This window comes from Chiloscyllium punctatum, chromosome 11 (genome assembly GCF_047496795.1).
Source record: "Chiloscyllium punctatum isolate Juve2018m chromosome 11, sChiPun1.3, whole genome shotgun sequence".
Taxonomy (NCBI): Eukaryota; Metazoa; Chordata; class Chondrichthyes; order Orectolobiformes; family Hemiscylliidae; genus Chiloscyllium; species Chiloscyllium punctatum.
The window spans coordinates 84,901,793-84,928,573 of NC_092749.1; the positions used below are offsets into that span (position 1 = coordinate 84,901,793).

Sequence of the window (26,781 nt, forward strand, 5' to 3'; positions counted from 1 at the left end):
ATTCACCCAAGAGAAGGAATTGGTGAAGGACGATCTCAGGGAAGGGAGTGTCAAGTTTCAAAGCCAAATTGCTACTAAAAAGGAAGCAGTGTTGTTAGTTTTAAAAAGTATTAAGGTAGATAAGTCTCCGGGTCCTGATGGGATCTATCCCAGGATATTGAGGAAGGGAAAAGAACAAATTGTTGTAGCATTGACATGCATCTTTGAATCCTCTTTGGCCACAGGTGAGATTCCAGAGGACTACAGGATAGAAAATGTTGCCCCATTATTTAAGGGTAACAAGGATAGTCCTGGAAAATGACAGATCTGTGAGCCTCACTTCAGTGATAGGAAAATTATTGGAAAAGGTTCTCAGGGACAAGATCAATAAGCATTTAGAAGTAAATGGACTTATTAGTGATAGACAGCATGGTTTTGTGTGGGGGAGGTCATGCCTCAGTAACCTGATCAGGTTTTTTGAGGAGGGCATGAAGATGATTGATGAGGGAAAGTGGTTGATGTTGTCTACATGGACTTCAGTAAAGCCTTTGACAAGGTCCTTCATGGCAGACTGGTACAAAATATGAAGTCACTTAGTTTCGGGTTAAGCTGGCAAGACAGAGACAAAACTGGCTTAATCATAGGAGACAAAGGATAACAGTGGAAGGATACTTTTTGAAATGGAGGGTTGTGACTAGTGGTGCACCACAGGGATAAGTGCTGGGGCCTCTGCTGCTCGTGATCTACATAAATGATACTGGAGGAAAATGTAGCTGGTCTAATTAGTAAGTTTGCTGACAATACAAAGATTGATGGTGTTACAGTTATTGAGGAGATTGTCAGAGGATATAGCATGATATAATCAGTTGGAAGATTAGACTGAAAAATGGCAGATGGAGTTTGATCTAGACAAACATGAAGTGATGCATTTAGGAAGGTCAAGTACAGATGGAAATTATACAGTGAATGGCAGAATTCTCAGGAGTATTGATATACAAAGGGTGTGCAGGTCTACAGATCTGCAGGTGGATAAGGCTGCAAAGAAAAAAGGCATGCTTGCCTTAGTTGGAAGGAACATTATGAATAAGGCAAGATTTCCTGCAGCTTTATAAACTTTAGTTAGGCCACACATATAATACTGCATACAGTTCTAGTCACCACACAACCAGAAGAACGTGGAATCTTTGGGGACAGTACACAAAAGGTTGACAAGGATGCTGCCTGGTATGGAGGATTTTAGCTATGAAGAAAGGTTGGATAGACTTGGTTTGGTTTCACTGGAATGCAGGAGGTTGAGGAGTGACCTGATAGAAGTTCATAAGATTGTGAAGGGCATGAATAGAATGGAAAGTAGAAGGCTTTTTCCCAGGATGGAGGAGTCAATTATTAGAGGTCACATGTTCAAGGTGCAGGATGGAAGGGAGGAATTTAAAAGATATGTGAGGTATGTTTTTCACACAAAGGGTGGCGAGTGCCTGGAACACACTGCCACAGGTGGTGATGGAAGTAGACACAACAACAGCATTCAAGAAACACATGGATGAATACATGAATAGGAAGGGAATAGAGGGATACAGATTCTGTAAGTGAAGACAGTTTTAGTACGGAAAGGCAAAATGTGAGCGCGCAGGCTGAGAGGGCCGAAGGACCTGTTCCTGTGCTGTATTGTCCTTTGTTCTAATTAACACACTGATATCATTTCCTTACTTCCCCATTATGAATCCCTTACTGTCATCCAAACAGACCAATACTTACTTTAGCTTTCTTTTTATAGACTACCACAAGCTTGTGCTGTCTGTTTTTATATTCTTTGCCAGTTTCCTCTAATATTAGAATTTCTCCCTTATATTTGCTTTATTCATCTATTACTGATCTCTGAAAATTTTCCAATCTTCTCCTCCTCAATAACCACATCATCAATCTTTGTATAGTCAGCAAATTTACTAATTAGACCAACTACATTTTTCTCCAAGTCATCTAAGTAGATCACGAGCAGCAGAGGTCCCAGCACTTATCCCTCTGGAGCACCACCAGTCACAACCTTCCACTCCGAAAAGCATCCTTCCACCTCTGCAGTACTGTAAACCTTTTCTTGAAATTTAACCCCATTGTAAACTTATTAAATTAGCTGTGGACGGCAAAGTTTTATCACAGATTAATTCCATAGGAAAAGATTTTGCTAATAATGACGAATTCTCTCCAAGTGTCAGACAATGCTTCTTTACCATTCTACCTTTTACCTTATTTTCCCAGCCACGCTAGCCAAAATTACATTTTTGTAATTGCTTCAATTTAAAACTCTAGTATTAGACGCATATTGTTCACCCTCCAACTGTATATCAAAATTCATGATCTTGCCTTGGGACCCTTCACTAAAAGGTAGTTAAATAATCCAGTCTCATTACATATTCCAAGAAACTGTCCTGAATACATGCTTATGAACTTGCCCTCCAGACTACCTTTATAAATTTGATTGGTCCAACTTTATTAAGTGGAATAGTGCAGGTTTATACAAGCAGGTTGGCATTAATGTCTGATGTCAAGAGAGCTCTACCATGCACACATACATGGTACATCTGAGTCGAAAAGCGTGACCCTGGAAAAGCACAGCAGGTCAGGCAACATCCAAGAAACAGGAGAGTCAACGTTTAAGGCATAAGCCCTTCATTAGGAATGCGTTGGGGGAGTGCTGAGACAAAAAAAAGGAGGGTGGGGGTATGGGGTGAAGGTAGCTGGGTCTCCACCGACACACTCATTTGATTGGTGGAAGTAGTCCTCACTCTCAACAACTTCTCCTTCGAAGAAAGTGAGGACTGCAGATGCTGGAAATCAGAGTAAAGAGTGTCGTGCTGGAAAGGCACAGCAGATAAGGCAGCATCTGAGGAACAGGAGAATCAACGTTTTGGGCATAAGCCCTTCATCAGGAATGAGGCAAGTGGATTGGGGTGTGTTGAGAGATAAATGGGAGGAGTTTGGGCTAGGTTGGGGGGAGGGGGTAGGGAAGGTAGCTGAGAGTGCGATAGGTAGATGAAGGTGGGGGAGAAAGTGATACGTCGGAGAGGAGGGTGGCACGGATAGATGGGAAGCATGATGGACAGGTCAAGAGGGCAAAGCAGAGTTGGAAGGTTGGGACTGGGGTAAGGTGGAGAAAGGGGAAATGGGAAATCTGGTGAAATCCACATTGATCCCATTTGGTTACAGTATTCCAAGGCAGAGGATGAGGCATTCTTCCTCCAGGCGTTGGGTGGTTAGGGTTGGCGATGGAGGAGGCAGAGAACCTGCATGTCCTTGGTGGAGTGGGGTTAATCGGTGCGGGTGCCTCAATGTGAGTGTCTCTGAAACAATACCATTCTTTAGTCTTGGAATACCAACAATAAGAAATTTGTTCTTGTAAAATTATTCTTTGTTATATGACAAGGGGGAATTGCCACTCCATTCCTTTTTGTGTGTAAAGAAAGGTCACCACAATTCTGACTGAAGATTCCAATTAGAGTTCCTTCAGAAAGCCAAAGCAATTTTAATTCTTACTTGTGCATTGCAGTGTAGGATATGTAGGGAAAGTAGCTGCCATATTCTCAGTGTTAAACGACTAGTATCACAGGCTACTTCTGTGAAATGGTAAGCATGTAAGGCAAGATTAGGGTGCCAGTGCCAAAGAGCAGAAGTAGGACAAGTAGATGATGGAGTGTTTCAGGCATGTCCGGGTGTACAGAGAATATCAGGTTACTAGGGAATGGGATGCAGTGTGGTGATCTTCAGTCCCAGGTGGAAAATAGTGGTTGGTATGAGGGAGTAGGGAGCATTGTAGTTGTTCAGCCCTGAGGAAAATGGGGAATGTAGTTCAGGATCCAGAGGTTATAAGGGGTGTGTAAGAAGCCATGATCATTTTGAATCTTGGGACAGGCCTAATGGGCTGAATAAGGTAAAAACAATGACTGCAGATGCTGGAAACCAGATTCTGGATTAGTGGTGCTGGAAGAGCACAGCAGTTCAGGCAGCACCCAAGGAGCTTTTTGATGAAGGGCTTTTGCCCGAAACGTCGATTTCGAAACTCCTTGGATGCTGCCTGAACTAATGGGCTGAATAGCCTGTTTCTGCTCCTTTGTTCTCATGTTCTTAATTTGACTTGTCAGTTTATTAATTATTCAGGTGTTAGACTGGGTTTTTAATAATCTAATCTGTCCTGAATAACTGTTTAATTAATTGCAGAACACTCCAAGTTCTACAATTTAACTGGAAATTCAATTAGCACAATCGAATTGCTCATTGGAATCTTCAATTCCCAGGGAGTCTTCTATGTCTGGGATTCTGCAGGGTCCTGATGCACAACTCTCATTTACGCTGCAGAAAGAATTGCCCAGCCATTGGAAAACTTGGGCTAATATTTTTCAGGATTTTGAATCAGATAGTTAAAACTCCAAAACAGTCCAATGAATTAGCAATTGAACACGAAAAAAAGAGCAGAACTACCTTTGTGCTGCTGTTTTTACAACTGATTGGGTATTGGCATGATGAAACCGCCTTCCACGGACCACAATTCCTGGAGGTGAAGGACCATTAATTACGAAGTATTTGTTCTGATTTTTTTCAATCTCCTTGTTTGATACAAGTTGGGAGGTCACAGTTTCACTGTAAATAGAAAAGCGTTGGCATTTAAATATACTTTTTTTTAAAGAAAAATGCCATTCTAATTATCTACTGACAAGTAGAGACATCAGCAATTTGGAGATGAGAAGGGACAGAGTTTGAAATATCATGCAAACTTTCAAGCAGATGATCACAAGACTGACTGTGCTAAATAAGAAGGTGATAAACTTGCACGACCTATTTTACAATTAAGTGGGAGAAATTCAGGACTGTAGATGCCGGAGATTAGAGTAGAGTGTGGTGATGGAAAAGCACAGCAGGTCAGGCAGCATCTGAGAAGCAGGAGAATTGACATTTCGGGCAAAAGCCCTGCATAAGAGATTAGCATGTAAAATTAATTTGGTGAAGTGTACTGACATGAATCGAGAACTGGCTGGCAGACAGGAAACCTAGTCTTTCCTGATGAAGGGTTTTTGCCCAAAACATCGATTCTCCTGCTCCTTGGATGCTGCCTGACCCGCTGTGCTTTTCCAACACCACACTCTTGACTCCATTTTACAATTAACTTGATCAAAGCCAACACTATTTGCAGCCTCTAGGTCAAAGCAGTAGAACTGCATGCTGTTTTACACATCTCAATGTTTTAAGTCAGTCAATATATCCCATGAAGGTATACATTTAAAACTTTCTAGTAAAAACAAAGCAGTGGAGGCCCATATTTTTCTAGCTATGTTTGTATTATCTTAATTCTGCATTTTGTTAACAATGTTAAGAATTTGACATTTGGTGTATGTTCCTTCACTTGTTTCCATGCATCCAGTGAACTGGACCTCACCACAACTTTGTTAAACTTTCAGTCATTAAGCACAGTATCCACACCTAAATTCTTAAAATACACGATCAGCATAAAGATGCATGTTGTGTCCACAGAGCATAGATAATGCTTTATGAGAAAGGCCATTTAATCATACAAAAATAGAAATTAGGATTGGCCATTCAGTCCTTTGAGCTCGTTCTGCCATTCATTATGACCAAGGGTGATCAGCCAGCTCAATAGCTTGTTCCTGCTTTTCTTCCATATCCTTTCATCCCTTTAGCTCCAAATACTACATCCAACTTCTTATTGAAATCATATAATATTTTGGCCTTGACTGCTTTCTATGGTAGCCAGTCACCATAGACGTCACTGTGTGAAGAAATTTCCCATTTTGGTCCTAAATGGTATACCCTGAGTTCTTATACTGTGACCCCTGGTTCTGGACTCCCACACCATCAGGAACACCCTTCCTGCATTTACCCTAACTAGTCCTGTCAGAACTTTATAGGTTTCTAGGAGATATCCCGCACCCCCCCCCCCCCCAATTCTTCTGAACTCCAGTTAATACAATTCTTACCAATTCAATCTTTCTTATACATGTCAGTCCCGCCATCCCAGCAATCAGTCTAATCAAAAGTTTGCTACATCCTTTTTACAGAAAGAGCATTTTTCCTCAGATAAGGAGAACAAAACTACACATAATATTCCAGGTGTGGTCTCACCAAGGCCCTGTATAATTGCAGCAAGACATCTCTGCTCCTGTACTTGAATCTTCTCGTTATGAAGCTAACATACCAATTGCTTCCTTACTTACCTTTAGCAAATGGTGAACAAGGACACCATGGACTCACTGCACATTCCCCTCTCTCAATTTATGACCATTCAGATTTGTCCACATCATATGTGCATTTGCCTACTCAACTTGTCCAATTCACACTGCAGCCTCCTCACAGCTTACCCGCCCACTTTGCTTTGAATCAACTGCAAATTTGGGGATATTACATTTAGTTCTCTCATACAAATCATCAATATAAATTGAATAGCTGAGTTCATAGCACTGATCCTTGTAGTACTCCACTAGTCACTGTCTGCCATTTAGGAAAAGGACCATTTATTCTTATTCTTGGTTTCATGTCTGCCAGCCAGTTCTCTATTCATGTCAGTACAGTGTACCAAATTCCATGCACTTTAATTTTCCAAGCTAATCTCTTACGTGGGGCTTTGTCCAAACACCCAAATGAACCACATTCTCTCATCAATTCTACTTGTTACATCCTCAAAGAGCTCCTGCAGATTCATCAAGCATGCTTTCCCTTTGGTAAATCAATGCTGACTCTATCCAATCCTGCAGCTGTTTTCCAATTACTCAGTTATTAATTATCTTATAATGGTCAATAGCATCTTCCCCACTGCTGACATCAGAATGACTGGTCTATAATTCCCAGTTTTCCCTCTGCCTCTCTTCTTGAACAGAGGGGTTACATTAGCTAACCTTCAATCTGTAAGAACTGCTCTTGAGTCTAAGGAATCTTCGAAGATGATCATCAGTGCATCCAGTATTTCTAGGGTCATTTCCTCAATTATTCTGGGAAGTAGATTATCAGGGCCTGGGGATTCAGTGGCCTTCAATACCATAAATTTCCCCAACTTCATTAGTTTGCTCGATCAAAAACCAGACTATTGATTTCCTTGTGTAACTTCCCTCTTACTAAAATCTGTGTTCCCCAATATTTCTGATGTGTTGCATCTTCCTAAGTTAATACAGAACCAATGTATGTATTTAGCTTGTCAGCCATTTTTTGTTCCCCATTATAAATTCTCTTGCTTCTGATTAAGGAACATACATTGTTGAAGATAAATCTTTTTCTCTTTGTATACCTGTAAAAACTAATGGAAAAAGTTTATGCTCCCTACAAGTTCCTTCTCTATATTTTGATGCAGTCACAATTGGATTATTTTGAAAATTCTACATACTAAATTCCCATGGGACATTATATTATGCATGCTCAACAAGTTGCATTAAACATGCACATGCTTGAGTACAAATAAAAGCCACAGCCCTCTTGGTAGCACTCAAGTAGACCGCTACGTTTAGAAATACACACTTGCTGCAGAAGTGTATTAAAAATGCCTCCCAATGGCAGAATAGTCAGTAAACAAATGACAATGAAAAATAAATATAGAAAAAGCAGTCTCATTTGTGGAGAGGACAAGAGTTTCAACAGACTGTTACTTTCTCTCAGACACTGCCAACCTGCTGAGCATTTCCAGAATTTGTTTTCATTTCAGAATTTGCAGTATGTTGCTATTGTTAGAGAGATTTAGGTTGATTAACAAAAGGTCAGAGACACCACTAGGAAACTTTCCTTTATGGTGAGTCACCATGATCTGAAATGCACTGCCTGAAAGAAGATAAAATAGTAATTTTCAAAAATGCATTGGATAAATACTTAAAAGGGAAACAATACAGAGGCATACGAAAATAGTCAGTGACTTGAGTTCATTAGTTTGCTCGATCAAAAACCTGGCAAAGGCACATTGTGCTGCATGACATCGGCTTCTAAGTTGTACAAAATCTTTATTAGAAAGGCCAGAATGCAATCTTTGTTAGAAAGATCACAAAAATCATTAATTTAGCTTGTCATATACCTTAACATCCTGAATCAATGCAACGGCACAAACAGGTTTTGAATGCAAACAAAAAACACCGGTTAGAGAGCCTAAAGAAAATATTGCTCATCTGAAATGCTTGAATTTAAATGAGTTTATAAATTTAACAGACCTTGGTTTCTTGCCAGACCCCAGCATGTTGAGTCCAGTTGCATTTCCTTTCAAAGTTTTAGAAAAACCACTGCCTTGATTTCTTCTTGTATAGTTTTTCAAGAAACCAGTACTGTTAACTGATTCTGATGAAAAGGGAGTTTTGGTCTGAAAGAGAAAGTAATCACAAATGGCACTTTAGTGCACATGCTTTCTGGATTGGTGTGGTCAGTTACAACTTTAGTGGGAGGTGCAGTGTAGTGGTAACATCACAGGATGGGTAATCCATAGATTCCGGGGACACGAGTTCAAGTCCTATTATAGAAACTGGTAGAATTTTATTTCAATTAATAAAGACCTAGAATTGAAAGCTTATCTCAGAAATGGCATCATTACATGCCCCAACTCAATGTGGCTCACTTATGTCCTTTAGGAGAAGAAAATTTAACATTTTTGTCTGGTCATGCCTCCAGGTGATTCCAAATCCACAGCAATGTGGCTGATCTTTAGTTGCCCATTGATTGGTCAATCAGGCCATTCAGTTCAAAAGTTAATTAGGGATGGGGAACAAACTGGCAACTGTCCTTGCCAGTGATGCCCACATCCAATGAAAGAATTTTAAAAACTTGCAATTTGTTTTGAAGATGTAGACATTGTAATTCTCCACATTCGTTTTTGTGTTATTTTGGCACGTCCAGCATGGTTACTTTTCAATTCACTGATCCAAGGTCAGATTAAAATTAAAATTAGCTTTATTCTCAAATGGATGCAAATGAGTACAGTGAAAAGTTTACAAGTGTCACTTATGGTGCCATCTTAGGTACAAGGGGACCTAGGTACAGATTCTTAGGGGAAAACAAATTAGAAAAATAAAAGAAATAAAAGTCCAGCATTACAGAAGATAGGAATAAATTAGAAAAATAAAGAAATAGCAAGTCCAGAATAACAGATTAACCTCTAATGAAAATAAACTCCTAAGTTTCTCAGGTGTTTTGAATGCAAAATTTTATAAAATTGCTGCATTTCAAAAGTTTAGTTCAATTGAAGGTAAATTTATGGTGCAGCTAAGCACAAGCCATAATCCCATGGCAGCAGATAAATGGGGACATCAGCACCTGCAAATTCCCCTCCAGGCCACTCACCATCCCAACTTGGAAATATACTGTAGTTCCTCACTGTTTCTAGGTCAAAATCCTGGAACTCTCTTAAGGGCACTGTGGGTCACCTACAGCACATGGAATGCAATGTTTCAAAACAGCAGCTCACCACCACTTCTGATGAATAACTAGAGAAATGCAATAACCGCTGGCCAGGTAGTGATGTCCATGTCCCATGAGTGAATAACAATAAAAAACTCCTACTAGTTATACCTAGTGATAGCTGATATGACCTTTCTGCCACAGGGAACCAGGTTCAGATCCAGCTCAAATGAAAGCAAAATGCCAATTTTTTATACCGAAAGACAAAGGAAGTTTTACTCGTGCCAGAATCAGGATTCAAAAGACACAGAACAAAGAAAGGAAAAACTGCAGCTGCTGGAAACAACTAGGTAAAGTGGACATTTTCTGTTATCACCAAGCTGAATGCTGCAGAGATAGGGAGTGTGAAAATTAAAGATGACTCGAAGATGCACCATGCTGTGGTGAGGAGTTGTCATCGCCACTGAAGTGTATCTCAGCAGGAAGTTAGTACTGGTTTCTCAGAAGACTGAGGAAAATTACTTTCACTGGACAGTGGACATTGCCTCTCAGCAAAATGGGATTTAAATTGGTTCTTGTCAGGACTCCAATTCTGCAGAGTGCAATACAACATATAAACATGACTTGGAGTTTTTGGTCATGCTACAAAGCTACAGTGGATACCTCTTCTGTTGTTCAGGTATTTGGTATCTTCTAAATAGCTGTAATACCACACAGCACAGAAACAAAACCTTCAGTCCAACTTGTCCGCACTGACCAGACATCCCAATCTGACCTAGTCCGCTTGACAGTTAGAGGTGTACAGCACAGAATCAGACCCTTCAGTCCAACTCATCCATGCAGATCAGATGTCCTGAATTAATCTCGTCCGATGTGCCAGTATTTGGCTCATATCCCTCAAAATCCTTCTTATTCATGTACCAATCCTGATGCCTTTTAAATGTTGCAACTGTACCAGTCTCCACTACCTCCTCTGGCAGCTTATTCCATACACACACCACCCCTTGCATGAAAAAGCTGCCCCTTAGGTTCCTTTTAAATCTTTCCCTCCTTGCATTAAACCTTTGTCCTCTAGCTTTGGACTGCCCTACCATGGGAAAAAGGCTTTGGTTATTCATCCTCTCCATGCTTATGTTTTCTTTAAATCTAATAAGGTCACCCCTCAGCCTCCAGGAAAAAGAAACCCAGCCTATTCTGCCTCTGTCTATACCTCAAATCCTACAATCTTGACAACATTCTTGTAAATCATTTCTGCATCCTCTCAAGTTTAACAATATCCTTCCTACAGAAAGATGGCCAAAATGGGGGTGCACGGTATTATAAAAGTAGCCTCATCAAAATCCTGTATAGCAGCAACATGACCTCCCAACTCAATGTTCTGACCAATGAAGGCAAATGTACCAAATGCCTTATTCATCACCCTATCTACCTGCAATTCAACTTTCAAGAAATTTTACACCTTCCCCTACCCCTAGGTGTCTATTTGGTAACACTGCCCAGAGCCATATCATTAACTGTATAAGACCTGCTGTAGCTTGCCTTACCAAAATGCAACATCTCACATTTATCTAAACTAAACTCCATCTGCCACTCCTCGAACCATTGGCTCATCTGATCAAGGTCCTGTTGTACTCAGAGGTAACCTTCTTCACTGTCTACCTCTTATTTTGGTGTCATCTGCCTCCTTTATTCACATCAGAATCATGTATATAAATGATGCAAAGCAGTGGATCGGTGCCAAACTTTGTGGCACACCAGTAGTCACAGGCCTCCAGTCTGCAACCTTCTACCACCATACTGTCTTCTACCTACAAGCAAATTTTGCATGCAATTGGCTACCTTCCCCTAGATCTCATGTGATCTAATCTTACTAACCAGTCTACCATGCTGAACCATGTTGACTGTTTTGCTGAAGTTCATATAGACAATGTCGACTGCTTTCCCTCAATCTTCCTCACCCCTTCTAAAAAAAACTCAATTAAGTTAGTAAGACACGATTTCTCATCCACAAAGCTATGTTCACTATCCCTAATCAGTCCTTACTTTTCCAAATACATGTTAATCCTGTCCCTCAGAATTCCCTTCAACAACTTATCCAACACTGACATGAGGGTCACTGGTCTAGTGTTTCCTGGCTTTTCCTCACAGCCTTTCTTAAATAATGTTACAATATTAGCCAACCTCCAGTCTTTCAACACCTCACCCTTAACTGTCAACGAGGCAGATATCTCTGCACAGGGCCCAGCAATCTCTTCCTTAGCTTCCCACGCAGTTCTGGGAAACACTTGATCAGGTTCCAGGGATTTATCTAAGCTCCTCTTCTGTAATGTATACTCTTTTCAAGACATAATTATTTATTTCCCCAAGTTATCTAACTTCCATGTACTTCTCCACAGTAAATACAAATGAAAAATATTCACAGTTAGTATCTCACTCATCCCCTGGGGTTCCACACAGATGGCCACGTTCATCTTTAAGGGGTTCTATTCTCTCCCTAGTTATTTTTTTGCCCTTAGTGTACTTTAGGATCTTTTTGGATTCTCCTTAACTATTTGCCAAATGTATCTCAGGTCCTTTTTTGGCTCTCGTGATTTCTCTCTTCAGCATATGCCTATTGCCCTTATACTCCTCCAGGGATTCACTCGATCCCAGCTGTCTATACCTGACATATGCCTCCACATTATTTTTTTTTTACAGCAGAATTCTTAAAAATGTCTTTGGAATTCAAATTTCTAAAAATTATCACTTTCTACTGCAACGGTAGCAGACGGCAGTACTCTCACCTATTTCAGTCAATGTTAAGTCCAGCATCATCCACTTAGTCTTAATTTCTAAAAAAATGGAAACAAAAACCATATTGTATTTAGGGTCGTGACTGGGTCCCTACTTACAATGTGAATTAAAATAAAATACCAATGATGCTGAAAATTTGAAAAGTACAGTAAAGCAAGCTGCAAAGTTCAGAGAACCAGAAATATCTGTTGGGAGTACATGAAGCAGTTTGTTTCAATTAGATATAGATTGAAGGATTCCTGTTCTGGCAACAATTGCATTTATCTGGTACCTTTCACAGCCTGAAAACATTGCAATCAAGTGCTTTTAACAAGTAGCCATTGCTGAAATGCAAGAAATACACCAAACAATTTGAACACAGCAACAATGTGAAAATATTGACAAGATAATCTGCTTTTGGGACATCAACTGAGAGATAAGCGTTGATTGGAAGACCAGGATAACCCATGTAAAAATGGATAAAGCTTAGGAAACTCAGGAGGTTGGCAGCACCTGTGGACAGAGAAACAGAGTTAATGTTTTGAGCCCCGCATGACACTACTTCGGAATTCTGTGGGGTCATACTGGACTTAAAATATTAACTCTATTTCATCCATAGATACTGCCAGATCTGCTAAGTTTCTTGAGTACTTTCCGATTTCTAACATCACCAATATTTTACTTCTGCCAAGCGTAACCCCTCTGCTTTTTCTTCGAAATAGCCACAAGATCTGGGGGAAGAGAATGGGGAGCTTAGCTCAGATAGCCAGACATCAATAGTTAGTAGCATAGATGGCATGAGTTCAGGCTCTACCGCATCTGAGGTAGTTCTTGGGACCTGCCTCTTCTTGGCTCATTCCTGAAGAAGGGCTGATGCCTGAAACGTGGATTCTCCTGTGCCTTGGATGCTGCCTGACCTGCTGCGCTTTTCCAGCAACACATTTTCAGCTCATTGTGATATAATGCCATAGTGATGTTTGGAACATCGTGACAAACAGCCCTCCATCAATGAGGAAGCTACATGTAAAAAGGAGGCAAAGAACACCTTTCCCTATTGCCTCATCTAAAAAGGCTGTACCTCTAATAATGCAGCATTCCTTCAGTGTGATACTGGAGAATTGAAAAATCCAAGCTAAACTAGGACTTGAATGCAAAACCTTCTGACTGAGGTGGCTTCAACAGACCCATGACTAACAGGGATCATAGCTGATACATAAACAGATGTTTTTGCTTTCCAGATTGTGCCGCTGCCCCTTGTCTTTCCTTTTGCATTACTTGGAAGAGACAAATGGATATGACTGGAACTTATTAGAATGCTTCACAGTACTGTCATATGAATGATGGCGTAGATACTCATCTACTTTTAACTGTTGCTTTTTGCAATTTGTGGTTTACTAGAAAAGGTAATTCAAGTCAACAAACTATGCAAATGTTGACTGCTAATTTTTCAAAATTTACTTTAAAAATTTAGAGGACCTCAGCATTATGTAAAAGAATGTGATAATTGACAAATTCAACAGCTTAAATATTCTGATCAGCAATGTTAGGTTACATGCCATGATATCTTTAAAAAGCATTTTTTGGGATATTTGCCCACATTGAGCAAAGCAGCCTTGAAGGCATTGTTTCTTGAAACAGGTAGGCTGCAATCATCGACAAAGTTTTGTACTGCACATACAAATCTGCTCTGGCAATTTTGTGTTATTTTTACATAAAACCAAAGTAGAAATAAAAAGTTTAATCCAACGAGTTAAGATGAAGGGTTTGCATTGTCTCATGAATGTCAGTCAACCAGTTAAAAACAATTAAGAAATTATGATCAGATAGAGTTGTCCTATAAATTGATTCAGGGCTAAATAATGAAGTTTATGACAATAGATTGATCCTGAAACCTTTCTATTCATCCTTGAAAATGATACTTAAGTTTCAACTATTTACTTGTTCGACACTATTACAAAGGGTCATTCACTTCCTTAACAAATTCATTAAATTGGATAAGGTTCATGATATTGCAAACTAAACCCAATCAGCTAAAAGAACAAGCTCTACCAGCTGACATTTTCTCATCCAATTGACTATCACACTTTTGAAATTACATTTCACAACAGATGGACCTTGATGTAAATCAAAACCAAAACAAGAAACGTTTAATTCTTGAGAGTTACATTGTGAAGTGGGTAAGTGGTAAATTAAATCTGGATAGATCAGTGTGTGTAGTGATGCCTCTGGCATTCAAAGATTGGAAATTCAAATGTGGGTTTTCAATGGATTTCCTTGCTCTTTATTTCAGGATAGTAATTCTTAAAGGTCACAGCACATTTTGGGTAGGCGTGGGGATGGTGGAGAGATAGAGACGGAGAGAGAGAGAGAGAGAAAAACAGACAGGCAGAGAGAAAGATGAAGACAGAGCATCAGGGTAAGAAGGTACAACTGGGAGGAGAAAGTGAGGAAGCAGAAGATATCAGACTTACTTGAAAATTTTAATCTTCTGACCCTGGACAGGAACAGCTTGCAAAGGATGGGCACTCAAACTTGGGAATTGTGTTACATTGGAACAAGATACTATTTATAGAGTCATAGAGATGTACAGCATGGAAACAGACCCTTTGGTCCAAACCGTCCATGCTGACCAGATATCCCAATCCAATCTCGTCCCACCTGCCAGCACCCGGCCCCCCATTCCCTCCAAACCCTTCCTATTCATACACCCATCCAAATGCCTTTTAAATGCTGCAATTGCACCAGCCTCCACCACTTCCTCTGGCAGTTCATTCCATATACTGACAACCCTCTGTGTGAAAAAGTTGCCCCTTAGGTCTCACCCTAAACCTATGCCCTCTAGTTCTGGACTCCCCAACCCCAGGGAACAGAATTTGTCTATTTATCCTATCCATGCCCCTCATAATTTTGTAAACCTCTATAAGGTCACCCCTCAGCCTCCAATGCTATAGGGAAAACAGCCCCAGCCTGTCCAGCTTCTCCCTATAGCTCAAATCCTCCAACCTTTGCAACAACCAAAAAATCTTATTTATCTATAAATAGTATTTTGTTTATTAATTTATTAAGTGTAAAGTGAGTTCACTTGTTGATTTATAGTTTCATTTCACTTAGGTAAATTATCTTTCTCAAAGTTGGAAAGTACACAACAAAGATTAAAAATTAGTGTGCTGTACATAATATAGACGTTTCACTGTCACAAGCCTGGGTCACATCATAAAATATAATATCAACAATAAATGTGAACTCTGATCATAAAGCATTCAGGCTCCATTTATAGAAGATAAGTTACAACAAACACAGAAGAATATCAGCTTAAGGTGTGAAGTTTAGAAATTATCCTATGGATGGCAATGAAACATTAAGAAATTAAGGTTGTACACATCGTTAAACAACATTGTAATGTAGCAAAAAAGTGTCAAAGTAGCGCAGTGCACTTGAATGAACAGTCAGGGACTCAGCAGAATTTGAGAAATCACAAAATATCTAAAGAATACTTCCTTGAAACTTTTTCTAGGAATGGAATTTTCCCTAGTAAACATCCAATGTCATTATCAGTCATTCGCAAGTCAGATGTAGATTGTGTAATTAACTGTAAAACAAATATTGTTGTGCTGAAACAAAATTTCACAATTATCAATCTCTGATGAAAATTCCCAGTAGAGAAGGAATGAATTTTAAAATTTCAAACAGCTGTCCTGTGATGTATTTAAATGAGACAGCTCCCTCCACCTCACCACTCCCTGACAGTTAGCACTTTTTAGTTTAGCTTGTTGGCCTTAAGGAGTCGAATAACTTCCACCGTTGATATGACAATGTTTGACATTGTGCACAACCCAAAACACCAATGAAGTGTGCACAGGTGGTGCTTTCCAAACATCTGGATCAGTTTGTGGAACATTTTACAAACAGTGTCTATCCTAAACATTGCATTACACTTGACCATAAACTCTTTTGCATGCAGAAGTCAAGTTGTGATGTTCAAAATACCATGCCATTTGTTGAGACATGCTAGAATTGAGTCCAATGTTAAAAAATATGAATATATCAAGGTTTCTGAATGAAACACAGAAAATGTTTTACTGAAAAAAAATTTTTAGAACACTATACTTGTCAAATTTTTTAATACAGGCACCAAGTAGTGACCCATATCTTGGGAAAAACATCTTTTATAAAGCTTGTGTGCTGTTTGATGTCACATTATAAACAAAGCCAAAATAATGTTCAAAACACTGCCACACTTAGAATTATTTACATTATTTACAAGGGGACTTCAAAGCATAGAAACTTTTGAAAAATCTAACTTTTCCCCAATAATAGTTTTAGGCACAACTTGAGACTGTATTAGAGTCATAGAGATGTACAGCATGGAAACAGACCCTTCGGTCCAACCTGTCCATGCCGACCAGATATCCCAACACAATCTAGTCCCTCCTGCCAGCACCCGGCCCATATCCCTCCAAATCCTTCCTATTTATATACCCATCCAAATGCCTTCTAAATGTTGCAATTGTACCAGCCTCCACCACATCCTCTGGCAGCTCATTCCATACATGTACCACCCTGTGCGTGAAAAAGTTGCTCCTTAGGTCTCTTTTACATCTTTCCCCTCTAGTTCTGGGCTCCCCGACTCCAGGGAACAGAATTTGTCTACTTATCCTATCCATGCCCCTCATAATTTTGCAAACCTCTATAAGGTCACCCCTCAACCTCCGACGCTCCAGGGAAAACAGCCCCAGCCTGTTCACCCTCTCCCTATAGCTCAAATCCTCCAACCCTGGCAACATCCTTGTAAATCTTTTCTGAACCCTTTCAAGTCTGAATTCTTTTAGTGAAAAAGATGTACACTTCAATATTATTGCACATTCCTGTGCAAGAGTTCACAGCTTGTTCAGATACTCATTTAAGACTAATGGTACAGTGATTTTTTAAAAATATATTAAATGATAGTAATTGTTAATTTATTTTTAAATAGGTTTTTCACCCCAGATTTCCAAATGATCCAGTGGTAAATGGTGTGATTGCAACTTTCAACCTTACATTGAAGGCTGCAATGAAAATGGTGATGATAACTTGCAGGAATTTACTGTAAGTTAGATATGGAGAATGCATAAAAGACTGCCCAGAAAATTATTTCAAGTATTAATAAAAACAGCTCGAACACTGCCTTCTTTCAATGCTCGAATTTAACTTCACTCCCACAAAAACAGAGTGCTGGAAAAGCCAGCAGCTCTGGCAGCATCTGTGGAGATAAATCAGAATTAACATTTTGATTCAAGTGACCCTTCCCCAGTTTCTGCTTGCATGCCTGGATGACCTTGAGGCTTACCCTGATTGGTGACAAGTAGCAGTTACAGCATACACAGACCAAGGAATCACAATCTCCAACAAGACAGAGTGAATTTAATAATTTGTCCTGTTGTTCAATGGCATTGCTATTGCTGAACTATCTCACCATCATTCTGAAAATTGGCGCTGATCTGACAGTATATGGGACCAATTAAGGGAAGTGATGGCTGAATTTTATTATCAAAAGACTATTAATCCAGAAACTTAGCTGATGTTCTAGGGACCAACATTTGAATAGTAAAATTCAAATTCTATAAAGAATCAGGAATTAAAAATCATATGACACCCAAGAAACTATTGAAAAAAGCCATCTGGTTCGTTAATGTCCTTCAGGGAAGCAAATCTCTAATCTTCACTTGGTCAGGCTTACATGTGACTCCAGAGACACAGCAATCTGGCTCACTTTCAATTGCCCTCGGATATAGTCTAACAAGCCACTTAGGCTAAACATGGGCAAGGAAACCTCTGCTGATTACCACATTCGTCCTCCCTCAGCTGATGAATCAGTGCTCTTCCATGTTGGGCAACACTTGCAGGAAGCACTGATGGTGGCAAAGGTGCAAGATGTACTGTGGCTGGAGGACTTCAAATGTCCACCACAAAGAGTGGTTTGGCAGTAGCACTATGTATCGAGCTGGCATGGTCCTAAAGGACAAAGTTGCTAGACCAGGTCGGTGTCATTTGATGAAGGAACCAACAAGAGGGAAGAACATCTTGACCTCATCCTCATGAATCTGGCTGCTGCGGATGTATCTGTCCATGACAATTTCAGTAAGAGTGACCATCATACAATTCTTGTGGAGACAAAGTCCCAAGTTCACATTGAGAACATCTTGCATGGTGTTGTGTGGCATTGCACTGAATCACTTCGAGCTGATCTAACAAGACTGGAGATCCATGAGGTGCTGTGGGCTACTGGCAGCAACACAATCTGAAACCTCTTCTGAATCTCCTTTTCTATCATTACCATCAAGCCAGGAGATCAACTCTGGTTCAATTGTGAATGTAGGAGGGCATGTCAGAAGCAGCATCAGGCATATCAAAAAATATCTGGTTAAGCTACCAACCAGGACTTGAGGACAAGATTGCAGAGGTGGCAGGGTAGGAAATGTTTGGACTTTCAGGCCTGCCTGCCACCTCCACCTCCCCGCCCTCCCCCCCCTCACATGACCGATTGCATCCTTTATCAAATTTAATTTTCTTCATTTAACTTTTTGAATCAAATTCATCTTTTCTTCCTTCTATGGCTGCAGTGGCGGAGACCGGTTGGGGGGAGTTGTTGAACAGCAGATCAGTTCTGTTCCTCATGGTCATGATAGTTGCAGTTTGAGCAACATCACCAGCTATGAATCTGGAGTTGTTCTTTTCCTCTGGTGCTTCAGCAGCGTCTGCAATGGCAGTGGAATGATTGATTCCCCACCATCGTAGCCAACACCAAGTCATACAGCACAGAAACAGACCCTTCGGTTCAACTGGTCGATGCTGAACAGAATCTGAAACTCAACTAGTCCCACCTACCTTTTCCTGGCACATATCCCTCCAATTCTTTCTTATTCACGTATCTATCCAAGTGTCTTTTGAACATTGTAATTGTACCTGCATCCACCACTTCTTCAGGACGTTCATTCCACATATGAACCACCCTCTGGTGTAATTTGGAAATAAAATAATCATCTGTTTTTCTCCAAGTTGCAAAAGATTCAGTTGCTTATTATTCATTAGGATTTTTATACTACCTGAGCCTATTATGAATGCTTGGCTGTTTCAAAAGATTGGGAACCACCATCTCAGCTGTATTTGCACGTTGACCAATTATGAGAAAATATTGAAGACTTATTGATCTTTAATGTGACAATGGAAATGGGGTTTATTCTTACAACTAATTGACTGCTTAAAGGGATTTTTTTTGGAAAGAGACATTTTTCTTTATTTACACAGTTAAAGAAAGAGCACTTAATAGTGATAGTCTATTAATTCCATATTCTCCAATTATAAAGGTGAAATACCATGGAGAAAGAGCATTTTTTTTTCAAGGAAGACAAGATTTTTGGATTTATTTTAAGGTCCTGAGCTGTTTCCATGGTGGATACTGAGTGAATGGCTCTGGAGGATACTTGAGGCATGCCAAAATAAGGGGAATTTGAAGGAACACTGAGGGATTCAGGGATGTGGATAGTATGAAGGGACAGAGAGAATCAGAGGAGGTATTGAGTGGGTATTGAGTTGGAGAGTGAGACATGAAGGCTTAAGTGTCTAACATTGATTATTAACACAGAAGTAATGGTAAATGGAAGTCTGCATTTGAGCCGGTCAGCCTGGCATCAACCCATCTTCATTGCTACTTCCAGTCTGCTACCAGATCAGGTATGTCTAAATCCATTTCATCGCTGGCTAGCCGTGAAGAAAATGCACAAGGTAAAGGGTCCTTTTATATGAGGCTTGTCTGTCATGTTCCTAGACGTTTTTCCAACACCCAAGCAAAACGGTTAGATTCCTAGTCAGGTGATGAGCCCTGGTCCTTGACAGTTGGGACAGTCTCCTGGCTATGGTGGTGGCTGGAGTATGAGCAGTGATGAGGCCAGTTTGCCAGAGGCAGCATTCTGGGCACAGTCAGCAGCAGCAGGGCTGCTTCAGCGTGATTCCTCCTTGCTGTTGGAGCCTCAGGATCAGCTTTGATGGCTGCACAGTGGGACGGCATCTCATAACCACTTAATCAATCAAGAAGCCACGGATGGAACAAAAACAGAAATGTGTCTTAACTTTGTGTAAATTATTTCTTTTTATTAGTGTGCTTAAAATGGCACAGATTATGGCGACTTAAACACATTACTTGTATTTATGAAAATACAGTAAAATGATGAATTACTATACTATTTACTAAACTATACCTGCCTGTCAAAAGGCATAAGCAGCAAGTGATTGGCAGAGGTAAGCGATACCACAACCATCTGCCACAATCTTTTCACCTCAGAGAAATGGGCTTAAATGTTTAATGTCAAATAGCTTTCCTTCTCTGGAAACAGGAGGAACTGTTTGGTTCCAAAGCAGAGTTGTAGCATATTTGAAATGTCGATTCCACTTTTTGCTCTCTCTCTCCCTCTCCGTACGTCCTGACTTCAAACAATATAGCCCTTCTTTCAATACTGTAGGACCAAAATTTTGGAATTACTCCTCTAATAATACTGTAAATGTACCCACGCCATTTTAAATGCACCAATTTAAGGATGTGCATCACATCCCCCTCTCAACAGCAATTAAGAATTGGCAATAAGTGTTGGCCTTGCAGGCCAAATCACAAATGAAAGAATAAAAAATGCATTAGTTGTAAAAATTCTCATGCTGTCTGCTCAAAGCCTGAAAGACAACTGCGAAATATTGTAGATATCTTAAAGATTTGAATCCAAGACAACATTCAGCTGCATTTTCACTGGGAATGCCCTAAACCAAGCTGGATGTCTTTTCTGTGAGGAATAATGCTAGTGCACTGCACTGCCCATTGCTTTCTGTACCTGCATGTTGACTTTGCTTATGACAACCCGATCCTTACAAATACAAATCTTTCTTAAGCTTTCACCATAAAAAATTTTGCTCTTCTATTTTTGTTACAAAGTGGACTCGTTCACACTTTTAAAACGTTATATGCCACATTCTTTTCCCCTCAGAGTCAGAGTCAAACAGCACAGCAACAGACCCTTTGGCCCACCTTGACCATGCTGACCAGTTGTCCCAAACCTAACTAGTTTCATTTGTCTGGGTTTGGCCCATATCTCTCTAAATCTATCCTATTAATGTACTTGTCCAAATGTCTTTTAAGTGTTATAACGAGACTACCTCTACCACCTTCTTTGACAGATCATTCCATACACGCACAGTCTCCATGTGAAAAAGATGCCACTTGGGTCCCTTTTAAATCTTTCCTATTTAAACCAATTATGAAGAAAAGAAAACAATTTGAAATTTGGATTTCAAAAGTGAAGGCAATTGGATGCAGATCAACTTTGCAAAGCTTTTTGTTAAACCAAGTCAGAAAAACATTTAGTACAATGCATTAATTCTAAGAAAGCATGTCATTGCAGGCAAGTACCTGGAAGAACCTAGTAGCATTAACAAATGGAATATTTATGCTGCTGAGTTGGAAAAATAAAAGAAAGCCAACAACTAAATTTTGATTTCAGAACAGAAGGTGCAAGGTCTCAGTTCAGAAGAACCAGGAGTTCTGCTTAAAGGGGAGAAAATCTTCTCCTAGTAGAAAATAAAGTTTTAGTTTCAGGAAATCAGTCATCATGGTTAAAGTGTTGTTAGTACATTGAGCTTCCAGCGAGCTTGTAGAGAAATCTTCAACTTATCACAACTGAGAAAGTTCATGCCATCAGAATTGTGAAATTTCCAGGCCTGCAGACTTGGAAAGGAAATGTAAAATTGTAATCACAGAACAAGGAAAAGAAAGGAGTCAGTCAGCAAAGCAGATTGACGCCAGAGTGAAATTCCTCTGCAATTGAGTCTCTGTGAAAGGACATGTTGGGATTACATTGAAACTTGGTTTTACTGTCCAAGATCTTTCAAATTGTCTGGAATATCCCCTTTTCCCCCTTTTGTATAATAAATACTTGCTCTGTTGTTAAAGAGCATCTGCAGTCTTGTGCAAATATATTTTATTGACAAACTGCCATGGTACCAACTGCAAAAATTTAATATTTGATCCATCAAGCCATCTGCGATCTGATATGTCCAGTATTATCAAATGGGATCATAAAACTATGTACATACACATTTCCTGCTTCCTACTCAGCATACTTTTCCATTTTTATTTAGCTTAATGATGATACATTAAACTTGACATCCTCATTCATATTTTTATTTAATATATAATATATATACACACACAACTAAAAAAAAGTGAAATAATACTTTCAAACACTGATCATTCTGGTACTACACCAATTTACATCCTATCAATCTGAAACTGACCAGTTTATTCCCTTTGTGTTTTACCCTTTCACACAAACTTAAGGAATAGAATTTTGTGTAATGACCTACTGGGTAGCACTTTAATGAATGTTTTCAGAAAATCCAAACACAATACATTCACTGATTCTCATGTACTCTGCTGTGATAGTCTCAGAAAGCATCAGCTTTGGCAAACACAATTTCTCTTTCATAAATTTACGTTGGCTCTCCCCAGTTATATGATGATTTAAGTTCCTGTTTTCATACCCCTAATAAAAGATTCCATCAGTATCATACTCTGCCATCAGGTTTCCTGACCTATTGTTTCCAGGTTCTCTCTTTATCCTTTCATTTCTTTTCTTCTTTTTTTCATTTCATTTCTTACCTTTTAATCCACCAAGACTACTCAAATTAAGAAAATTTTGGAGGATCAAAACCAATACATTCTACTAAGACATGATGTGGAGATGCCATTTTTGCTCTGGAGTGGACAAAATCAGAAGTCACGTGACACCAGGTTATAGTCAGATAGGTTTATTTGAAAATACAAGCTTTTGGAGTGCTGCTCCTTTGTCAGGTGAAGTAATACTTGATGGAGCAGTGCTCCAAGAGCTTGTGATTTGAATAAACCTGTTGGACGATCACCTGGCATTGTGCAACTTCTGACTTTCTCCTAAGATAAACAGACACAAAGATTTTCTTTATGCCCCACTATAATTTCTCCAGTCTTTACCTTTATACCTCTGTGCTGCCAGCTTCCTTTTTACATATCTGTGCAAGCTATTACAATCTTTTTCTAAAGACTCTTGCCGGTTTCCTTTGGCCCACTTCCTTAATTATTATTTCTTGTGGATTTCCAAAATTCTCCCAATCTCTCAGATTTCATTTTTTCCAAGTAACAATATAATCCCCCTCCTTTAATGTTGATTTCTCTAACTATGTGCAGACCACTTTCCCAGAGACATTTTCCCTTTAGGGAGTAGAGATACAATACATTTTTTGCTATTTACCAATGCTTACTACTACTAAATCTTTTAATCCAGTTTTCCAATCTACCATTTTCAAACAGTTCCTCATTCCTATATAATGTACTTTTTAGGTTTAAGACTAGAGTTTTGGGCTCAGTTAAGTCATACTTAAACTCAGTATAAAAATTCCTTCATGTTATGATCACGCTTCCCCAGATGTCCCTTACAAAGTTATTAATTAACCTTGTCTCATTACACAAGACGTGAAGTCATCTCCCCACAAGTGGCTCCTGGACAGACTGGTCTACATAAAACACCTTGAATGCATTTCATCAACTTGCCATCTGCACTAAAACCTCAAATTTTGATTTCCCATTTTTTAACAAGAGAAATACCCATGATTACACTATTACTGTGGTTATATGCACCTATGATTTCCAGATTTGGACTCTGATTGAAGTTACAACTGTCCCATAATCCTGGGACAATCATCTTAAAAAATGGGAAACAGAAATTATCACACAGAGATCCTACACTTTTATATTTGGAGACAAGGAAGATGAAGACAACTGTCATAATTATATCTGATTAAACAGACTAAATCAAAATTAAACAAGTTCCTGCAGTGAATGGATACATGAACAATATGGATTTCAAAACAATTTGAAACAGCAAATAAAAATTCAATTTGCTGTCCAATAATTAGACAATCTTTTAAAACAGCATGGGTATTTGGGCTAAAGTGGGATACATTTTAATTATCAATATTGCAGGTGGACTTTTCAACTCTAAAACTGCATTGTTTAGAAATTCCAAATTTTCTGTAATGTGGTGTAAGTGCAAGAACAATAATGTAATTCACTGCATAACATTCGTTAAAACACCTTAGTTCCAAAGACTTGTGCACAGAACTTAGCATTCCAAATTCCTGCACTGAAGTGTCAAGCTGCCTTTGGGTCGAAAGCATAAAAGCGAAATCTATCCAGGTGACAAATATACTGTGGCACATAGGGAAGTGGAAATTCTTACAAGGTTAGCCACACAAGAACATATTCAAGTACTGTTACAATGAAAGTTTCTACCTTTCCCATTCTTTAAGGCCATGAATTCCAGACCCGACACACTTTAGTCGAAAAGACATTCTCAACTCCCTCTAGTACTTATGCCATTTACCTTTAATCTATATCCCTGGTTACTGACCAAAGGGAGATGGGTTTCTCCGATCCACTGGATCTAAACCACCATCTACCTTTTTTACATATCTCAACCAAATCTCCTCTCAACCTCTGGTGCTCCAGCATATCCAATTCTTCTCCAAAGCCTAAATTTTCTAGTCCTCTTAACAGTTCCAAAACTGTTGTTATTTCTTATATAACCCAATAAGTAAATAAAATCTGAAAAAGACATTTAAAGAAGTTCAATTTTAATACAAAAAATAAACATTCACTCAAGTTTTTCCCAATGTATTTCATTACTTCCAAGGGAATCTTTTACATTGCAGAAAATAGCAAATATCCTCAACAATTTTGAAAGAGCTTATTTTCTTACCTTTAGTTCTTCAGTTTCCATCTCTTTAACATCAGTACTCAGCAGATTGGTTTCACTGTGAAGTGAAATTGCATGGTTACAAGCTTGAAATGAGAATTGGGTTTTTAAAAAGCCAATATCAATTTATAAAACTGTGTTTGCATCTGTTCTTGGAAAATAAGATATCTTCTTCCAAAGAAAGAGCAGAGTAAAGAAGAGTTCATGTATTGTGCTCATCCTCAGAGTGACTGGATGGATTAGGCACAATATTTAACCTGGAGATTGTAAGGACACACATGCTGGAAATCACAATTGATAAAATGTGGAGCTGAAAAAACACAGCAGGACAGTTTTTCCAGCTCTACATTTTACCCACTATATTTAATCTGACCATTTATTATTGAGGGCAGAGGAAAATGTTATGCAGTCTGAAGCATTACAATAAGAGCACAGGGGAGGTTGATAATTTGCGGCTTTATGAAGAAGTGTGATGATTCTATGGCTTTAAGAAATGTATTTTATCTTTTTTTAAAAAATGAAGAAATGTTGAGACAGAGGTATTGAGCAGTCTGCTCAAAGCCAATAGAGCAAACAGTTTGTAAGGCCTTGGGGTTTCTTTTTAAAGTTGGGGTGGGGTCAAGCTCTCCCAGAACCATGATTTTTAGTTTTAGCTTTCAGCAGTTGTTGGGGTCTTGAAAATGGGTGTGGAAACTCTTATTCCTCTCTCTGTTATAGCTAAAAATGGACATTCCATTTCTGTTGCTAGAATTGTAAGTGAGACAATTTTACTAAATTTGCTTTTCCACAAGTGCTTATGGGATATAACTATACTGGAACAGTTAATTAGAAGTAGCTAATATATCTATTATTCTGTTAAGCATTTGATAGTTACTGTTAAGTCAATTCTTTCCACTTTTATTTCATTTGCATTTTAACTGTAGCGGAAAATAAAGTGTGTTTTGCTCAACTCTGAGTAGTTTCACCAGTTGAATTGCATCTGTAATGCAACGCCTATGCAATGCGTAAAATAAGAAAAGGTTAGAGTCTGGACTATCTTCTTAATATATTTTGAGGGGGTTTGGTCTGGCCCACAACAGAAAACATCACTGTCCTCAGGCCTACTTGTACCGCAGCTTGTGCTGCAATTCCATTCCTCCATTAACATATTCAAAACGATTAATGGAAGCTTTCTTACACCATAATTACTTGAAATATCAGACTATTTTCACTGTTTTGAAATGAAAAAGAGACAGCAGAGTTACTCAATTCTGCAATGCTGGAGACAAAACTACTATATTAAAAAGGCACCATCAGGATAGAACTTCACCAATCCTCATCTGGAGTTATGCTTTCATTCACAATGGATTAAGTGATCCAAGTCCATGTTATGTGCCAAAAGCTCCAGTAACTCTACTACCATTCCTTCCCTATAGGAAAAACAGCATACTACAACTAAAATGAATCCTCTGCAGAAATCCAACACTTTAGATTCCAAATAAAATGCATGCAACATCTTCAAAACAATGTGCCACTCAGGCTATTTAATGTTTTATTGCATTCCCTGTTTAATTTGGTTTCCTCTAATACATTTTTCTTCCCCAAACTTATCACTTAAAAATACTAACACCCTTGAATCCTGAAGTGTGTTGAGAAAATGAGTAGTATGCAATTCTTCCAGTATAACTGGCTGATACCTTCATACCTTAATTGTAGGGCAGAATTAACACTTTTTACTCTGGAAGTTCCCAGTCTTGGCTGAGTCATTAAGGGGTGCCAAATACAAAAGAGCTTTCCGAAAAAAAAAGAGGGAAAGTTCGACAAGGACACAACTTACACGCCATTCACATTGGTCCTACCACATTTAGAACCAGGAAACGGA

At 39.1% G+C, this 26,781-nt stretch overlaps 1 protein-coding gene across 11 annotated transcripts in view; it reads right to left on the bottom strand.

The window, feature by feature from the left end:
- senp6a (SUMO specific peptidase 6a) overlaps positions 1-26,781 on the bottom strand; it is a 160,230-nt gene that overhangs the window by 90,839 nt on the left and 42,610 nt on the right. For 5 of the 11 annotated variants that reach the window (XM_072581154.1, XM_072581152.1, XM_072581156.1 and 2 more), the window contains 3 exons: positions 24,924-24,978; positions 8,166-8,311; positions 4,450-4,608 (listed from right to left, as the gene is read on the bottom strand). In XM_072581154.1, the coding sequence (XP_072437255.1) occupies positions 4,450-4,608; positions 8,166-8,311; positions 24,924-24,978 (360 nt within the window). Of the gene's footprint in view, positions 1-4,449; positions 4,609-8,165; positions 8,312-12,125; positions 12,174-24,923; positions 24,979-26,781 lie in introns of those variants that run through there. The other 6 variants (XM_072581161.1, XM_072581162.1, XM_072581158.1 and 3 more) reach the window with 5 other exon arrangements.